The sequence below is a fragment of the Pyxicephalus adspersus genome, unplaced genomic scaffold, assembly GCF_032062135.1.
Source record: "Pyxicephalus adspersus unplaced genomic scaffold, UCB_Pads_2.0 Sca345, whole genome shotgun sequence".
Lineage (NCBI taxonomy): Eukaryota > Metazoa > Chordata > Amphibia > Anura > Pyxicephalidae > Pyxicephalus > Pyxicephalus adspersus.
The window spans coordinates 1-16,999 of NW_027317352.1; the positions used below are offsets into that span (position 1 = coordinate 1).

A 16,999-nucleotide genomic window follows, 5' to 3' on the forward strand; every position below is an offset into this window, starting at 1 on the left:
TAAGATAGATAATATATGCACAAAGAAATATATTTACTACATACATGCCCATGCATGTATTTACACACACACACACACACACCAGGGAAAAAAAATCTATGTATAACATTATAAATGGCCAGTGGAACAGCACCTTAAAAAACGTTTTTTTTTGTGAAAGTATATATATATTTATTTATATTTATATATTTATACATAGTCAATATGACTACATTTAAATACAATAAAAACAATCTTTAATAAGTCATTAGAACATTGAAATCTGGGAGAGAACAGGCTATTCTACAAGGTCATCAAAATACTTAGCTAGGGGTCCCCACCTGAAAGGGACAAGATGGAGTCAGCAGCGACACATTGCAAACAGTAATACAGTATAATGGAAAGTCAAATGTTACATTACATATAGTTGCTTTAACATAAAATAAAACAAGGAAGAGTAACAAATCTTGGTTTCAGATTTTAACATTTAAATGATGCAGAAACAATAACCTAATTGATATATCAGGAATAGCAGATACCAGTTCCTACATTTGTCATTGTATAGATCAGGCAATTAGATCATCTCAAAAGGCTGATTATCATATTAATATATATTAATAGTAAAAAGGCCTGTAAAAAGTATTAGGCAGATCAATAAGATACAGAATCAAATATCACCATTGTGCTGATAAATGTTAAAAGTAAAATAAGCATTGGGGAACAATTTAAAAACTACTGTTTTTTTTCAGGTGTTGCATATTTAATCCATGTAAGCGGTTGGAGAAGTTAACTGTTCTTGAATGCTGAATGTATCATCTGGAAAACTGAATGGCAGCATTATTAAAAAAACAAAGAGAAAAAAAATGTTCCAAAGTTACCTATTTTTAGGGGGTGGCTAAATGTGGTATATGCAGCTGTACAGTTTGAAACAAATGTCTGAACTAAAACTTTCAGAGAAACCAAATTGCCACTTTAAGAACCCCATAATTAGAAACAAAGTGAGAATAGATTTTGTTCCATGGCCTATAAAATGTAGAATACTGTCATGACTATAAGAACCGTTCATGTACCTTTGTTTGTTTCCATTGTGTTGGTGTTTTTCTTTTGTATTTTGTCTTTTGCATGTTATTATATTTGCTGAAAATTAATAAAACTTTATTTTACAAAAAAATGTAGAATACAAGTACTGTAATATCAAGTACTGTAATGAAATTACTAATTAAAACCAAGTAACTATTCTCCCACTTTACAAAGTGGCAAGCAGCTAAAAAAGCAGTGAACAGGTTGCTTGGTAAAAAAAAACACTGATTCCTATTTGGACCTATAATGTTCTCTACTTTCAAAGTGCCAAATATGTCAAAGGCAAAAGTGGTCATGACAAAAATTAAAGAAAAAATATTTGTAACAAAGCATTACGATTACTACATTTCTATTTATGTTTTATATAAAATTTGCAGTCATTTTCACAGTTTAAACACAAGACAGTAATAAATCCTAGACAGCCTAGGACAAAATCTATTCAACAAGTACTTGGTTTTGGGCAGATCAGCAAGGTATTTACATTTTGAATTACTCCTCAAAATAATGAGTTCAGAAAGAACTGAAGCTGCTACCCGGAGATTTTTTGAAGTATTGAAGAAATCTGTATTGTCTTCCAATTATTTTTTTTTTCACTCCTTTTCTGTTAGAAGTCTTACAAATTAGTACATTTGAAGCTCTCAATGGGGCAACATATAAAACGGGCAACAAGAGTTAAAAATAAGGGGTGCAGCTCATAACCCCCATTTTTGACACATTGTATAATGAATTGTGTGGAAGTGCTCTGCACCCTGAAATGTTAATATAAAGAGCCATGAAATTCTTAGAGACTAAACAAATAGTCAAAAGCATCTGAAAGTCTAAAAAGCATAAAATTACAGCTTCCCCAAAAAAATGTCTTAAGTGAAGGTGTTCATGGATTCAATGGACTCCATTCATAAAGCTAAGATTGCAATTAAAGGGAACGAATGGTTTATCCAAATGTCTTAAATGTAAATTTTAGGGTTTCTTTGTTTACTTTGCAATTTCAAGATTGGCAGTCATACCTGGTACCAGGCTCTACTGCTTCCTTTACAGTGATCCCCAGATTTTTTTATACTCCTAATGCAAGGCAAGGAATCAAATGCATTCCTTATACCTTTCCTCTGAAATCCCATCTCCAATGCCATTAAAGCTTGCACAGAGAAAAGATCAGGTACTAGCATTGCCAATTCACTTCCGAAAATGCTAGTTTTACAATGTAGCATTCAGACTCAAATTGAGTAAGCAGCTAATAAAATAAGAAACTATTCAGAATTCTTAATCTGTATACTTTTCCAGGGTCAGAGAATTTAGGATTCTAACCTTAGCACACCTTAGCACAGTGTTTTGGAAAGGGATAAACTACAATATTTGAATGCTAAACAATGTTCAGTGTTCTCGCTGCGTGATTCACCTTCTGTTAAATGCAGCATGTCCTAAAGCTGCATCTGCACTGTCCCCCCAAAAATTAGACACAATGTAGAAGCAATGTGATCTAAAATCCAAGCCATACTACTTGAAAAAAATACTGGGTTTTTGGCTTCCTAGTCTGACACTTGTAAAGTTGTTGATGATGAAAGGGAGATGTAATGTTATGGATGACTTCAAAGAAGATTAAGGAAGTAACTCTCAACCTTCATCATCATGATTTAATGCAGACCGTTTATTTTGTATAGCCAGGATTAAAAAAAAAATTCCGTGAGGTAGCTAAATCAAAAGAGATTTCAACTATTCAGCACCAAAGTCAAGGTAACAATGTGCAATGTACAACAATGATTAAAAAATGAGATTATGTTCCTTTAGTTGGACCACACCAAGCTTCTGAAAGCTAGGAAGATACACTGGTTTGGTTTCCTAAAGTAGACCATGTTACTTTGCCAAGTGATTATTGATGTACTTATTGAATTTGGTTAAGCTAAGGGAAAACAAAATAACACAAGATTTGTTTTGCTTGCATTTGATTGGGTGACTGAAGTAAAGATGGCTTCACCACTTTCTAAACCTGAAAATTCACTTTTCAAAAAGAACATGCTCTACCTCTCAACTACAATGAGTAACTGCCATATTGCCACTTCTTCTGCCATTCCATTTACATAAATATGAAATAGCTGAAGATCACAGATAATCTAATAATAAGGAGTAATCTATTTGCTGTATGTTTGAGCATATTTGAAAACGGTGCTGCCTGACGCCATTTCCATCAAGCAAAAGGAAACGTTTACATACGTAGGCCACAGAACAGATTATTAAAAGTACAGGTAGTTCACACACAATTACATTTATAAATATGGCATATGCTAAACAAGCAATTCTGCAAACACTGCACAAAAAGACTTCCATACCCCCACCATTGTGGTTTAAATTTCTAGTATAAATCTCAGTGCAATAGGTGAATCTGTTCTGCTACCAAGGTGTCTGGGATCCGCAAAATATGACTTTTTTTTGTACAAGCAGTAGCATGGTACATAAAATTACCTTCTACTTACTTCAATGCTCTGGAAATGTGGCTGGAAGTAGGAAAGAAGGGTCAGTAACTAAATAGTGCAACAACTATAAAATACACAAAGCACAGCCCAAGCACAATCAGCTATGATGTGTTTAACATGCGTGGTACTACCTTTGAGCTACTTAGGATTGGTGATACAGAAACAAAAGGTAGAATAAGTGATAGCTATCAGTTGTTTTCATGGCTTCAGGCTACTTATTAAAGCAATGCTCAGAGAAGAATGGAAAACCTATGCAAAGGTTTTTTTACAATTCAATGTGACCTCCTGTTAAAAAAATAGTAATATGAAATGCCATTTTTTTTGGGTAGAGCCAATTAAAATAAAATAGTGCTGCTTAAGTAAAATACTGTTTTGGGACTGTAGCAGTAACTACAGGAAATATCCAACTTCTGTCTTCAAGAGCATGTACCAATACCCATTACATATACTACTGATCTTGATTTGTTATTAAACCCTGCCCCAAAACCATTTCTTGGATAAGCTGTGCTCAGCAGTTGTAATAGGCGTTACACAGTTGCACTGCTGTTTGTATCTGGTCCATCAATAGATCTCCTGAACTTAGAACTTCCTTTTCAGCTCAGATCATATGACTGGTACCAGGATAAGAACTTCTGGACTTCTGCAGTCAAGCACAGCAATTACTTCAATAGTTATTGTAGGAACATTAGAAACCAAAGCTGCCAATGATTTGTTAACAATTTGTTATCCTTCATTACATTATACGTTTATCGGTGCATGCCACAATTTACAATGCAATAATACTGGTTGCAGATATGCACAGAATCCCTTTAACCACTGCATCATTTAAATGTAAAAGTCTGTCACGAAAAGAAAAAAAAAGGAAACCATTTGAAAGGTCCAGCTTTCAGGTCTTTAAATGTTATAAGAACACAGACATCTCTAATAGTAGAATGAATATATGAGAGCAGAGAATACTAAGATGAAGGTATACTGAAAAGTGAACATTGTAACTTGCAAGAACTGGAAAAATAAAACTTACATATCTCACTTTCCCTTTTTTTTGTTTTTCTGCTGTCCCCTTATATTGCTGGGCATTGTCGGTCCGTACAATGGACAAGTATATCCTAAATGAACAGCTAACGGTCCACATAAACAACCACAGTACCTTATATCTATTTACTATCTTTTTAATTTAAATCAACATTCCTCCCAGTTTCTCAGTAAAAATAGTTGTTTAATTATTTTATTTATGAACATCTGCTTTGCTTTTGCTTCAAAAATTGTATTTTGTTGCCCAAGTCCAGGATTTATCAGGCCACAGGTGATCCTCCTGCCTTTTGTCTGTTATCCATGCTCTCTTTGTGAGTCCGTACATGGGCAGCATGTGCACTCTCCAGATCAAAGGTTAAATTGCACTGAGCACACTCCCATGTTCCTCCCTGGTCTGACTTTAAACCTAAAATCTGCTTCTCTGGTGTTTTAGGGTTAGGGCTTGGAGGTCTCTCGTCCTCTTCTTCCTCCTCATCCTCCTTTACCTTGTGTACAATAAAAAGGTGTCTATTGAGGGATATCTGGGAAGTGTAACATAAACCACAATGCACACACTGGTATGATGAGCTGTCACTTTTGTGCTGAGGTATGTGCTCAAGAAATTCTGTACCGCTATCTGCAGTAAAACCACACTTTGCACATTTGTACATTGACTTCATTTTCTTAGCATCTGGCCCTTCTTTTTCTTCAGAGTCCTCAAGTTCTTTTTTAACAGCCTTCTTGGAGCCCGATGACTGGAATGCAGAAGATAATATTATAAAACCAATGGACAAATGTATATATAAAAAAAAAAAAATTGAAATAAAGCGTGAGCCAGTAAATTAATACCAACCATCCAATACCCCTACCCACTGTCCCACTTCATACATGGATCAATCCAAGCATTAAAATGGAACTAAAGTTCACTTTAAATTTAATTTGGCTTCATTGCAAAGGGAATGGGTGTCCCTTTTGCAATAAGTTTAGTCTAACCTGCCTAACCTGTCCCATTTGTCAAAGTTCCCATGCACACCTCTGTGTTGGATGCCAAGATACCCAGCACATCACAGTTTCCCTTTCAGGTGCTGGGACTGAATGATCCCCCATACGCCTACAACCAAGATTGGAATGAGGAGCCAAAGCAGCTCTGACCTGTCGAGGCATGCACTCCACAAGAGCTCTGAAATTGTTTGGTGATAGCTGGCAAACGTTAGAAGCAGATCTTTTAAGTCTCATGGCGTGGCATGCCTGCCTTCTTTGGGTGCATGTGCAAAATTTACCAACATCATGTGTAACAGCCAGTTTGGGCACTCTTACTGGACTGCTGCAAGCTGTGATGCAATTCATGTTCATGAACATTTCCTTACAGAAACCATTAAAATATTCAGAAATGGTCACTACAGGAGCTCTTCTCTTGGGATTGGAACAGATGACCTAAACTCACCTATACTAAACATGCATAATGAGCCTTGATGACCATGACTATGTTGCGGTTATCCTTCCTTGGACCACTTTTGATGGACACCGTCTGCTGTGTACCAGAAACTTTCTACAAAACCTACAGTTTTGGTGATTTTCTGACTGAAAATAAAGGTTTTTTTTATTGGTTTGGCCTCTCTAAATTTTTACACCCTGATACTAATACAGCCACACCAAAGTTTATATATATATATATATATATATAGATTTTATTTGTAGGTAAAGGTGGGAAGTGGGAGAAAAGTATGAGGTACTTTAAATGCTGTTTAATGAAATGATCACTGTAATTGGCTGCAGCAGGGATCAACTTAAAGTGTACCTATACTATACTAACCTATACTCAGGGGTAAAATTATGTTTTTTTTTTTTTTTTTTAGGTGCAACACCCTTTAAAAAAAAAAAAAAGGGTGCAGCACCCCTCCCCCTAACTCTCGGACACCTAGGCGGTCGAGAATGAATGGGAGCGCAAAGCCTTCAAGGATACCTTATACGCATGCCCGAGCATCTTTGGCAAGCGCAGAAGGAGCATTTTTGCTAAGAGAAAAAAATTTGCCGATTTCACTTCTGCACAGTGAGATAAGCAAATTTTTTTTTCCATCCTACGTCACCCGATCTCACACCTGGGTCGGGTGATGTAGGATGAAGGACCCGGAAGAAAAGACGAATATGGTGGCCCCAGAGTGCCGGCTCAGGGAAGGTTGTCAGGATGACGCAGGACCCGATGCCGGACACCCCTGGAGTGATCAGTCTGCCCTGTGTATTTTTTTTTTTATTACCAACATACATCGGGAGTGCATAATCTTGTGCACTGAGCCCACTAAAGCCACGGCCCTTGATTCAGGTCAATGAGGCTTAAGTGAAGTCTCAGAGGATATGAATACACTGTAGTAAAAAGTGAAAGTGGTTTAAAAAAAACAGAAGGCATTTGCATGTGCCTACAATTAACAGCAGACAGTTTTCTAAGCTCAAATTCTAGTCATATGAACATAAGCACATTTTACCTGATCTTGTTCTCCACTTTGCACAGTAGCATCTGATGTCACGAGAGGAGATGAAACCTGGGTAAGTTCAGGGTTTTTGATGCCATGCATTAAAATAATGTGATTAGCCAGCATAGAAGGCTTAGCAAAAGTGGGCTTCTCTGTGCAGTAGCTGAAGAACACAAATTGAACAAATGTTTTATTTAAAAAAGAAAACATTTTTTAAGCCAACAGAAAAAAAATATGTGCATTGGTATTATAATTTCTTTCACTCACTTTTCTCTAACAATTGCATAGTTCAGTTGTAAGTGAATGCTATTCAACATGTACCTTGTCAAAAGGTCAAAAGCACTACTACTATGTGAAGACCAAAAACTAATGCACCACAAACAAAAACCCACTACAACCAGAACTAAAGCCCATGCTGTATTTTTTTTTAGCATTAAAGACATATTACCAGCAAGTGTACTGTTTCTTTGTGTCATGGTCGTTTTTTACATGTCGTCGTAGGCTGGCTGTAGAGTTAAAGGAACGCTCACATTGTCGGCATGGATATCGTTTCATACTCTGCAAAATAAACAATATTGAAATATTTGAAATACATTTTGTAGCATGATTTCTCAGCATGTTTTGTTATCATTTTGTCCCATTATACAAGTAATAAAATGGGCTGGATAACAAGATGACATGGTACATGATTAATGTAGGTTTTTCTTCAAAATAAAGGAAACAACCTTACCTTTCCATGACTTTTCTTCATGTGGAACACATAAGTCTCCCGATCCAAAATCCATTCAGAACACTCTGCACATGTCCAGCCTGCAAGCTTCTGCTTGTGCTTTGACTCTGCTGACTCGCTGTCCTTCTTGTTAGAATTACCTACATTCTTCCCTGTGGACTTTGGTGTGGAGTTGTCATTCTTTTCTGCAGAATCTGGCTTTTTCTGGGTGGCTGACGATTCCTCAGGCAATTTAGGAAGGCCATGAACACTCTTATCAGAAAAAAAAAGACTTATTTAAGAACAAAATATAAATAGGTTTCAATATTCAAAAACATAGGAACATAAGAATATTGGGAGGGGCAGAGCTTAGAGACCATAGCATTTCTTATTGTCCTCTTTTACTTTTGTGTTCAGGTGTTCACAGAACCATACATACATACAGCGTTGTTTCTACCCAATTACCTTGCACCTTATTTACCCGGGATATTACCTTTACTTTCACATTCTATCTCAAATCAAAATGCTTAATAAATATTTTTTTAAGATATTTTGCCTGCATTAAAAAAGCAGGTCCCTTTTGACCTATGAATATTGGGCGTTATATACTTAACTAACGTTGGTAATAATGAATAAAGACTTCACTATGCAAATTCTGTGAAACCCCATTGATGCTCATGGCTCACACACTGGTGACATATTGTGGATTTATATTTGGATATCTACAAGATTTCATACAATAAACAGTGTAGAAATTGTGATCTTATATGCTGACCCTTATATTTCAGCTTTTAATTGAATTTAAATGGCTGGTAGTGTTTACATTGCATTTCTAATAAAATGTCATTTGTCTTCACATGTATGGTACAAAATTAGTTGTTCTGGAAAGATTATCTTAGATGCAGAATAAATTTTTAAAAGCCAGAAATACTTTAACCGGTTTTAAAACAAGTGCCATTTATATCCTTACACATCGAGTAAACAAATAAATTGATTTGGAACTTTAGACTTCCAAAAAGAAAAAAAAAAAAAAAACAGAAAGCTTTCAGTTTAGGGGGTACCTTTCTATATATTTTTTTATTAAAATTATTATTACAAAGAGTAGCAATAAATAAAAATATTGAAAAAAAAAAAAAAAATAAACGTTGGACGATTTACCTTCTAGGAAATTTAACTCCACCCTATTGTACTGGAATATGTTCCTGAACTCACCAGACTGCAGACGTCACTTGGACCCATCCTGACTATACCTATAATGTAACTATACAGCAGGACTGTTGACCTGAAAGCTAGGAGATTATAAGACTTATATTAATGTTCAGTACTATGGATTTGCACCCTCACTGTTCTGACTTCTTGGTATGCTATCAAGTATTGTTTAGCCATTGATTTTTTGTCTCCGTTGTCATAATTGTGCCCTACAGGTTTCTCGGTTTGTTTTATCTTATTTCACTTGTTGTATTGAATTGCCTTTGCAATTAAATTTTTTGTCACACTTTAGTGTTAAAGGTTTTGCCAATTTAAACAGTGATCAGAGTTTAGGAGCATTATCAAGTTCATTAATTAAAAGTCTATGCACAATTTGCACTCTGAGTGAAAGTCTTTTGAAATCTCTATAGACCAAAGAAGTAAAAAAAAAAAAAATATAGTTATTGTAATAGGATATACTGGCTAAGATATAGGAAATCTGTTAAATGTTTGGCACGTCAGTGGGAGTCTCTTTGAATAACCATATACTTTAATTCAAAGACTTAGGGGAAAAAAACAGGCGGTAATGTCAGGGGTGAGGAATTTAACTAACATCATAGTGGCATAGAGAAAATTCCTTTCCCTATTAAGGCCAGATTCTAGAATTTTCATATGAATTAACATTTCCATTCCAGCCTTTCCTTCAGTGATCTGAAGTTTCCTAATCTTAGAATCACTTTTGCTGTAACCTATGCTGTGAAATGGGTTGCACCTGTTTTGTTACTTTTTTTGGTAAATGTATTCATTGGCAGAGGCTTTGACCTCTTCTCAGCAAAGGCCTTCAAATTCACCATATTTTTGTAATTGTGTATACAAATATATTTATGGGTTTCAGAACTACCGTATTTTTCGGACTATAAGACGCTCCGGCCTATAAGACGCTCCGGCCTATAAGACGCACCCAATTTTAAAGGAGAAAAACCTAGAAAAAAAAGATTCTGAACAAAATACTAAAAAATCACTCTGTGAGAAACCAAATTGCCACTTTAAGAACCCCATAATTAGAAACAAAGTGAGAATAGATTTTGTTCCATGGCCTATAAAATGTAGAATACTGTCATGACTATAAGAACCGTTCATGTACCTTTGTTTGTTTCCATTGTGTTGGTGTTTTTCTTTTGTATTTTGTCTTTTGCATGTTATTATATTTGCTGAAAATTAATAAAACTTTATTTTACAAAAAAATGTAGAATACAAGTACTGTAATACCAAGTACTGTAATGAAATTACTAATTAAAACCAAGTAACTATTCTCCCACTTTACAAAGTGGCAAGCAGCTAAAAAAGCAGTGAACAGGTTGCTTGGTAAAAAAAAACACTGATTCCTATTTGGACCTATAATGTTCTCTACTTTCAAAGTGCCAAATATGTCAAAGGCAAAAGTGGTCATGACAAAAATTAAAGAAAAAATATTTGTAACAAAGCATTACGATTACTACATTTCTATTTATGTTTTATATAAAATTTGCAGTCATTTTCACAGTTTAAACACAAGACAGTAATAAATCCTAGACAGCCTAGGACAAAATCTATTCAACAAGTACTTGGTTTTGGGCAGATCAGCAAGGTATTTACATTTTGAATTACTCCTCAAAATAATGAGTTCAGAAAGAACTGAAGCTGCTACCCGGAGATTTTTTGAAGTATTGAAGAAATCTGTATTGTCTTCCAATTATTTTTTTTTTCACTCCTTTTCTGTTAGAAGTCTTACAAATTAGTACATTTGAAGCTCTCAATGGGGCAACATATAAAACGGGCAACAAGAGTTAAAAATAAGGGGTGCAGCTCATAACCCCCATTTTTGACACATTGTATAATGAATTGTGTGGAAGTGCTCTGCACCCTGAAATGTTAATATAAAGAGCCATGAAATTCTTAGAGACTAAACAAATAGTCAAAAGCATCTGAAAGTCTAAAAAGCATAAAATTACAGCTTCCCCAAAAAAATGTCTTAAGTGAAGGTGTTCATGGATTCAATGGACTCCATTCATAAAGCTAAGATTGCAATTAAAGGGAACGAATGGTTTATCCAAATGTCTTAAATGTAAATTTTAGGGTTTCTTTGTTTACTTTGCAATTTCAAGATTGGCAGTCATACCTGGTACCAGGCTCTACTGCTTCCTTTACAGTGATCCCCAGATTTTTTTATACTCCTAATGCAAGGCAAGGAATCAAATGCATTCCTTATACCTTTCCTCTGAAATCCCATCTCCAATGCCATTAAAGCTTGCACAGAGAAAAGATCAGGTACTAGCATTGCCAATTCACTTCCGAAAATGCTAGTTTTACAATGTAGCATTCAGACTCAAATTGAGTAAGCAGCTAATAAAATAAGAAACTATTCAGAATTCTTAATCTGTATACTTTTCCAGGGTCAGAGAATTTAGGATTCTAACCTTAGCACACCTTAGCACAGTGTTTTGGAAAGGGATAAACTACAATATTTGAATGCTAAACAATGTTCAGTGTTCTCGCTGCGTGATTCACCTTCTGTTAAATGCAGCATGTCCTAAAGCTGCATCTGCACTGTCCCCCCAAAAATTAGACACAATGTAGAAGCAATGTGATCTAAAATCCAAGCCATACTACTTGAAAAAAATACTGGGTTTTTGGCTTCCTAGTCTGACACTTGTAAAGTTGTTGATGATGAAAGGGAGATGTAATGTTATGGATGACTTCAAAGAAGATTAAGGAAGTAACTCTCAACCTTCATCATCATGATTTAATGCAGACCGTTTATTTTGTATAGCCAGGATTAAAAAAAAAATTCCGTGAGGTAGCTAAATCAAAAGAGATTTCAACTATTCAGCACCAAAGTCAAGGTAACAATGTGCAATGTACAACAATGATTAAAAAATGAGATTATGTTCCTTTAGTTGGACCACACTAAGCTTCTGAAAGCTAGGAAGATACACTGGTTTGGTTTCCTAAAGTAGACCATGTTACTTTGCCAAGTGATTATTGATGTACTTATTGAATTTGGTTAAGCTAAGGGAAAACAAAATAACACAAGATTTGTTTTGCTTGCATTTGATTGGGTGACTGAAGTAAAGATGGCTTCACCACTTTCTAAACCTGAAAATTCACTTTTCAAAAAGAACATGCTCTACCTCTCAACTACAATGAGTAACTGCCATATTGCCACTTCTTCTGCCATTCCATTTACATAAATATGAAATAGCTGAAGATCACAGATAATCTAATAATAAGGAGTAATCTATTTGCTGTATGTTTGAGCATATTTGAAAACGGTGCTGCCTGACGCCATTTCCATCAAGCAAAAGGAAACGTTTACATACGTAGGCCACAGAACAGATTATTAAAAGTACAGGTAGTTCACACACAATTACATTTATAAATATGGCATATGCTAAACAAGCAATTCTGCAAACACTGCACAAAAAGACTTCCATACCCCCACCATTGTGGTTTAAATTTCTAGTATAAATCTCAGTGCAATAGGTGAATCTGTTCTGCTACCAAGGTGTCTGGGATCCGCAAAATATGACTTTTTTTTGTACAAGCAGTAGCATGGTACATAAAATTACCTTCTACTTACTTCAATGCTCTGGAAATGTGGCTGGAAGTAGGAAAGAAGGGTCAGTAACTAAATAGTGCAACAACTATAAAATACACAAAGCACAGCCCAAGCACAATCAGCTATGATGTGTTTAACATGCGTGGTACTACCTTTGAGCTACTTAGGATTGGTGATACAGAAACAAAAGGTAGAATAAGTGATAGCTATCAGTTGTTTTCATGGCTTCAGGCTACTTATTAAAGCAATGCTCAGAGAAGAATGGAAAACCTATGCAAAGGTTTTTTTACAATTCAATGTGACCTCCTGTTAAAAAAATAGTAATATGAAATGCCATTTTTTTTGGGTAGAGCCAATTAAAATAAAATAGTGCTGCTTAAGTAAAATACTGTTTTGGGACTGTAGCAGTAACTACAGGAAATATCCAACTTCTGTCTTCAAGAGCATGTACCAATACCCATTACATATACTACTGATCTTGATTTGTTATTAAACCCTGCCCCAAAACCATTTCTTGGATAAGCTGTGCTCAGCAGTTGTAATAGGCGTTACACAGTTGCACTGCTGTTTGTATCTGGTCCATCAATAGATCTCCTGAACTTAGAACTTCCTTTTCAGCTCAGATCATATGACTGGTACCAGGATAAGAACTTCTGGACTTCTGCAGTCAAGCACAGCAATTACTTCAATAGTTATTGTAGGAACATTAGAAACCAAAGCTGCCAATGATTTGTTAACAATTTGTTATCCTTCATTACATTATACGTTTATCGGTGCATGCCACAATTTACAATGCAATAATACTGGTTGCAGATATGCACAGAATCCCTTTAACCACTGCATCATTTAAATGTAAAAGTCTGTCACGAAAAGAAAAAAAAAGGAAACCATTTGAAAGGTCCAGCTTTCAGGTCTTTAAATGTTATAAGAACACAGACATCTCTAATAGTAGAATGAATATATGAGAGCAGAGAATACTAAGATGAAGGTATACTGAAAAGTGAACATTGTAACTTGCAAGAACTGGAAAAATAAAACTTACATATCTCACTTTCCCTTTTTTTTGTTTTTCTGCTGTCCCCTTATATTGCTGGGCATTGTCGGTCCGTACAATGGACAAGTATATCCTAAATGAACAGCTAACGGTCCACATAAACAACCACAGTACCTTATATCTATTTACTATCTTTTTAATTTAAATCAACATTCCTCCCAGTTTCTCAGTAAAAATAGTTGTTTAATTATTTTATTTATGAACATCTGCTTTGCTTTTGCTTCAAAAATTGTATTTTGTTGCCCAAGTCCAGGATTTATCAGGCCACAGGTGATCCTCCTGCCTTTTGTCTGTTATCCATGCTCTCTTTGTGAGTCCGTACATGGGCAGCATGTGCACTCTCCAGATCAAAGGTTAAATTGCACTGAGCACACTCCCATGTTCCTCCCTGGTCTGACTTTAAACCTAAAATCTGCTTCTCTGGTGTTTTAGGGTCAGGGCTTGGAGGTCTCTCGTCCTCTTCTTCCTCCTCATCCTCCTTTACCTTGTGTACAATAAAAAGGTGTCTATTGAGGGATATCTGGGAAGTGTAACATAAACCACAATGCACACACTGGTATGATGAGCTGTCACTTTTGTGCTGAGGTATGTGCTCAAGAAATTCTGTACCGCTATCTGCAGTAAAACCACACTTTGCACATTTGTACATTGACTTCATTTTCTTAGCATCTGGCCCTTCTTTTTCTTCAGAGTCCTCAAGTTCTTTTTTAACAGCCTTCTTGGAGCCCGATGACTGGAATGCAGAAGATAATATTATAAAACCAATGGACAAATGTATATATAAAAAAAAAAAAAATTGAAATAAAGCGTGAGCCAGTAAATTAATACCAACCATCCAATACCCCTACCCACTGTCCCACTTCATACATGGATCAATCCAAGCATTAAAATGGAACTAAAGTTCACTTTAAATTTAATTTGGCTTCATTGCAAAGGGAATGGGTGTCCCTTTTGCAATAAGTTTAGTCTAACCTGCCTAACCTGTCCCATTTGTCAAAGTTCCCATGCACACCTCTGCGTTGGATGCCAAGATACCCAGCACATCACAGTTTCCCTTTCAGGTGCTGGGACTGAATGATCCCCCATACGCCTACAACCAAGATTGGAATGAGGAGCCAAAGCAGCTCTGACCTGTCGAGGCATGCACTCCACAAGAGCTCTGAAATTGTTTGGTGATAGCTGGCAAACGTTAGAAGCAGATCTTTTAAGTCTCATGGCGTGGCATGCCTGCCTTCTTTGGGTGCATGTGCAAAATTTACCAACATCATGTGTAACAGCCAGTTTGGGCACTCTTACTGGACTGCTGCAAGCTGTGATGCAATTCATGTTCATGAACATTTCCTTACAGAAACCATTAAAATATTCAGAAATGGTCACTACAGGAGCTCTTCTCTTGGGATTGGAACAGATGACCTAAACTCACCTATACTAAACATGCATAATGAGCCTTGATGACCATGACTATGTTGCGGTTATCCTTCCTTGGACCACTTTTGATGGACACCGTCTGCTGTGTACCAGAAACTTTCTACAAAACCTACAGTTTTGGTGATTTTCTGACTGAAAATAAAGGTTTTTTTTATTGGTTTGGCCTCTCTAAATTTTTACACCCTGATACTAATACAGCCACACCAAAGTTTATATATATATATATATATATATAGATTTTATTTGTAGGTAAAGGTGGGAAGTGGGAGAAAAGTATGAGGTACTTTAAATGCTGTTTAATGAAATGATCACTGTAATTGGCTGCAGCAGGGATCAACTTAAAGTGTACCTATACTATACTAACCTATACTCAGGGGTAAAATTATGTTTTTTTTTTTTTTTTTTAGGTGCAACACCCTTTAAAAAAAAAAAAAAGGGTGCAGCACCCCTCCCCCTAACTCTCGGACACCTAGGCGGTCGAGAATGAATGGGAGCGCAAAGCCTTCAAGGATACCTTATACGCATGCCCGAGCATCTTTGGCAAGCGCAGAAGGAGCATTTTTGCTAAGAGAAAAAAATTTGCCGATTTCACTTCTGCACAGTGAGATAAGCAAATTTTTTTTTCCATCCTACGTCACCCGATCTCACACCTGGGTCGGGTGATGTAGGATGAAGGACCCGGAAGAAAAGACGAATATGGTGGCCCCAGAGTGCCGGCTCAGGGAAGGTTGTCAGGATGACGCAGGACCCGATGCCGGACACCCCTGGAGTGATCAGTCTGCCCTGTGTATTTTTTTTTTTATTACCAACATACATCGGGAGTGCATAATCTTGTGCACTGAGCCCACTAAAGCCACGGCCCTTGATTCAGGTCAATGAGGCTTAAGTGAAGTCTCAGAGGATATGAATACACTGTAGTAAAAAGTGAAAGTGGTTTAAAAAAAACAGAAGGCATTTGCATGTGCCTACAATTAACAGCAGACAGTTTTCTAAGCTCAAATTCTAGTCATATGAACATAAGCACATTTTACCTGATCTTGTTCTCCACTTTGCACAGTAGCATCTGATGTCACGAGAGGAGATGAAACCTGGGTAAGTTCAGGGTTTTTGATGCCATGCATTAAAATAATGTGATTAGCCAGCATAGAAGGCTTAGCAAAAGTAGGCTTCTCTGTGCAGTAGCTGAAGAACACAAATTGAACAAATGTTTTATTTAAAAAAGAAAACATTTTTTAAGCCAACAGAAAAAAAATATGTGCATTGGTATTATAATTTCTTTCACTCACTTTTCTCTAACAATTGCATAGTTCAGTTGTAAGTGAATGCTATTCAACATGTACCTTGTCAAAAGGTCAAAAGCACTACTACTATGTGAAGACCAAAAACTAATGCACCACAAACAAAAACCCACTACAACCAGAACTAAAGCCTATGCTGTATTTTTTTTTAGCATTAAAGACATATTACCAGCAAGTGTACTGTTTCTTTGTGTCATGGTCGTTTTTTACATGTCGTCGTAGGCTGGCTGTAGAGTTAAAGGAACGCTCACATTGTCGGCATGGATATCGTTTCATACTCTGCAAAATAAACAATATTAAAATATTTGAAATACATTTTGTAGCATGATTTCTCAGCATGTTTTGTTATCATTTTGTCCCATTATACAAGTAATAAAATGGGCTGGATAACAAGATGACATGGTACATGATTAATGTAGGTTTTTCTTCAAAATAAAGGAAACAACCTTACCTTTCCATGACTTTTCTTCATGTGGAACACATAAGTCTCCCGATCCAAAATCCATTCAGAACACTCTGCACATGTCCAGCCTGCAAGCTTCTGCTTGTGCTTTGACTCTGCTGACTCGCTGTCCTTCTTGTTAGAATTACCTACATTCTTCCCTGTGGACTTTGGTGTGGAGTTGTCATTCTTTTCTGCAGAATCTGGCTTTTTCTGGGTGGCTGACGATTCCTCAGGCAATTTAGGAAGGCCATGAACACTCTTATCAGAAAAAAAAGA

General features: G+C 36.2%; 2 protein-coding genes across 2 annotated transcripts; both read right to left on the reverse strand.

Moving 5' to 3' along the window:
• Positions 1–144: 144 nt before the first annotated feature.
• Positions 145–7,985, reverse strand: LOC140345021 (zinc finger protein 592-like; the record flags this gene model as incomplete). Its single annotated transcript, XM_072432193.1, is given in 4 exon segments — positions 145–5,290; positions 7,016–7,166; positions 7,452–7,561; positions 7,734–7,985. Coding segments are annotated over 4 exon segments (987 nt in total), but the record flags the coding sequence as incomplete, so codon positions are not given.
• Positions 7,986–10,651: 2,666 nt separating this feature from the next.
• LOC140345022 (zinc finger protein 592-like) lies at positions 10,652–16,978 on the reverse strand. The gene is made up of 4 exons (XM_072432194.1): positions 16,730–16,978; positions 16,448–16,557; positions 16,012–16,162; positions 10,652–14,285 (listed from the first exon to the last, which is right to left on the reverse strand). The coding sequence occupies exons 1-4, from the start codon at positions 16,748–16,750 to the stop codon at positions 13,812–13,814; spliced, it is 756 nt and encodes a 251-aa protein (XP_072288295.1). The 5' UTR covers positions 16,751–16,978; the 3' UTR covers positions 10,652–13,811.
• Positions 16,979–16,999: the final 21 nt, after the last annotated feature.

Excerpts from the sequence above, each read along its gene's own strand:
- LOC140345022 (XM_072432194.1), bottom strand. The coding sequence starts at position 16,750 with ATGAAGAAAAGTCATGGAAAG. Across the intron at positions 16,163-16,447 it reads AAGAAACAGTACACTTGCTG|CTACTGCACAGAGAAGCCTA; the intron begins GTAATATGTCTT and ends TGTGTTCTTCAG. Across the intron at positions 14,286-16,011 it reads AAAGTGGAGAACAAGATCAG|TCATCGGGCTCCAAGAAGGC; the intron begins GTAAAATGTGCT and ends TCTGCATTCCAG.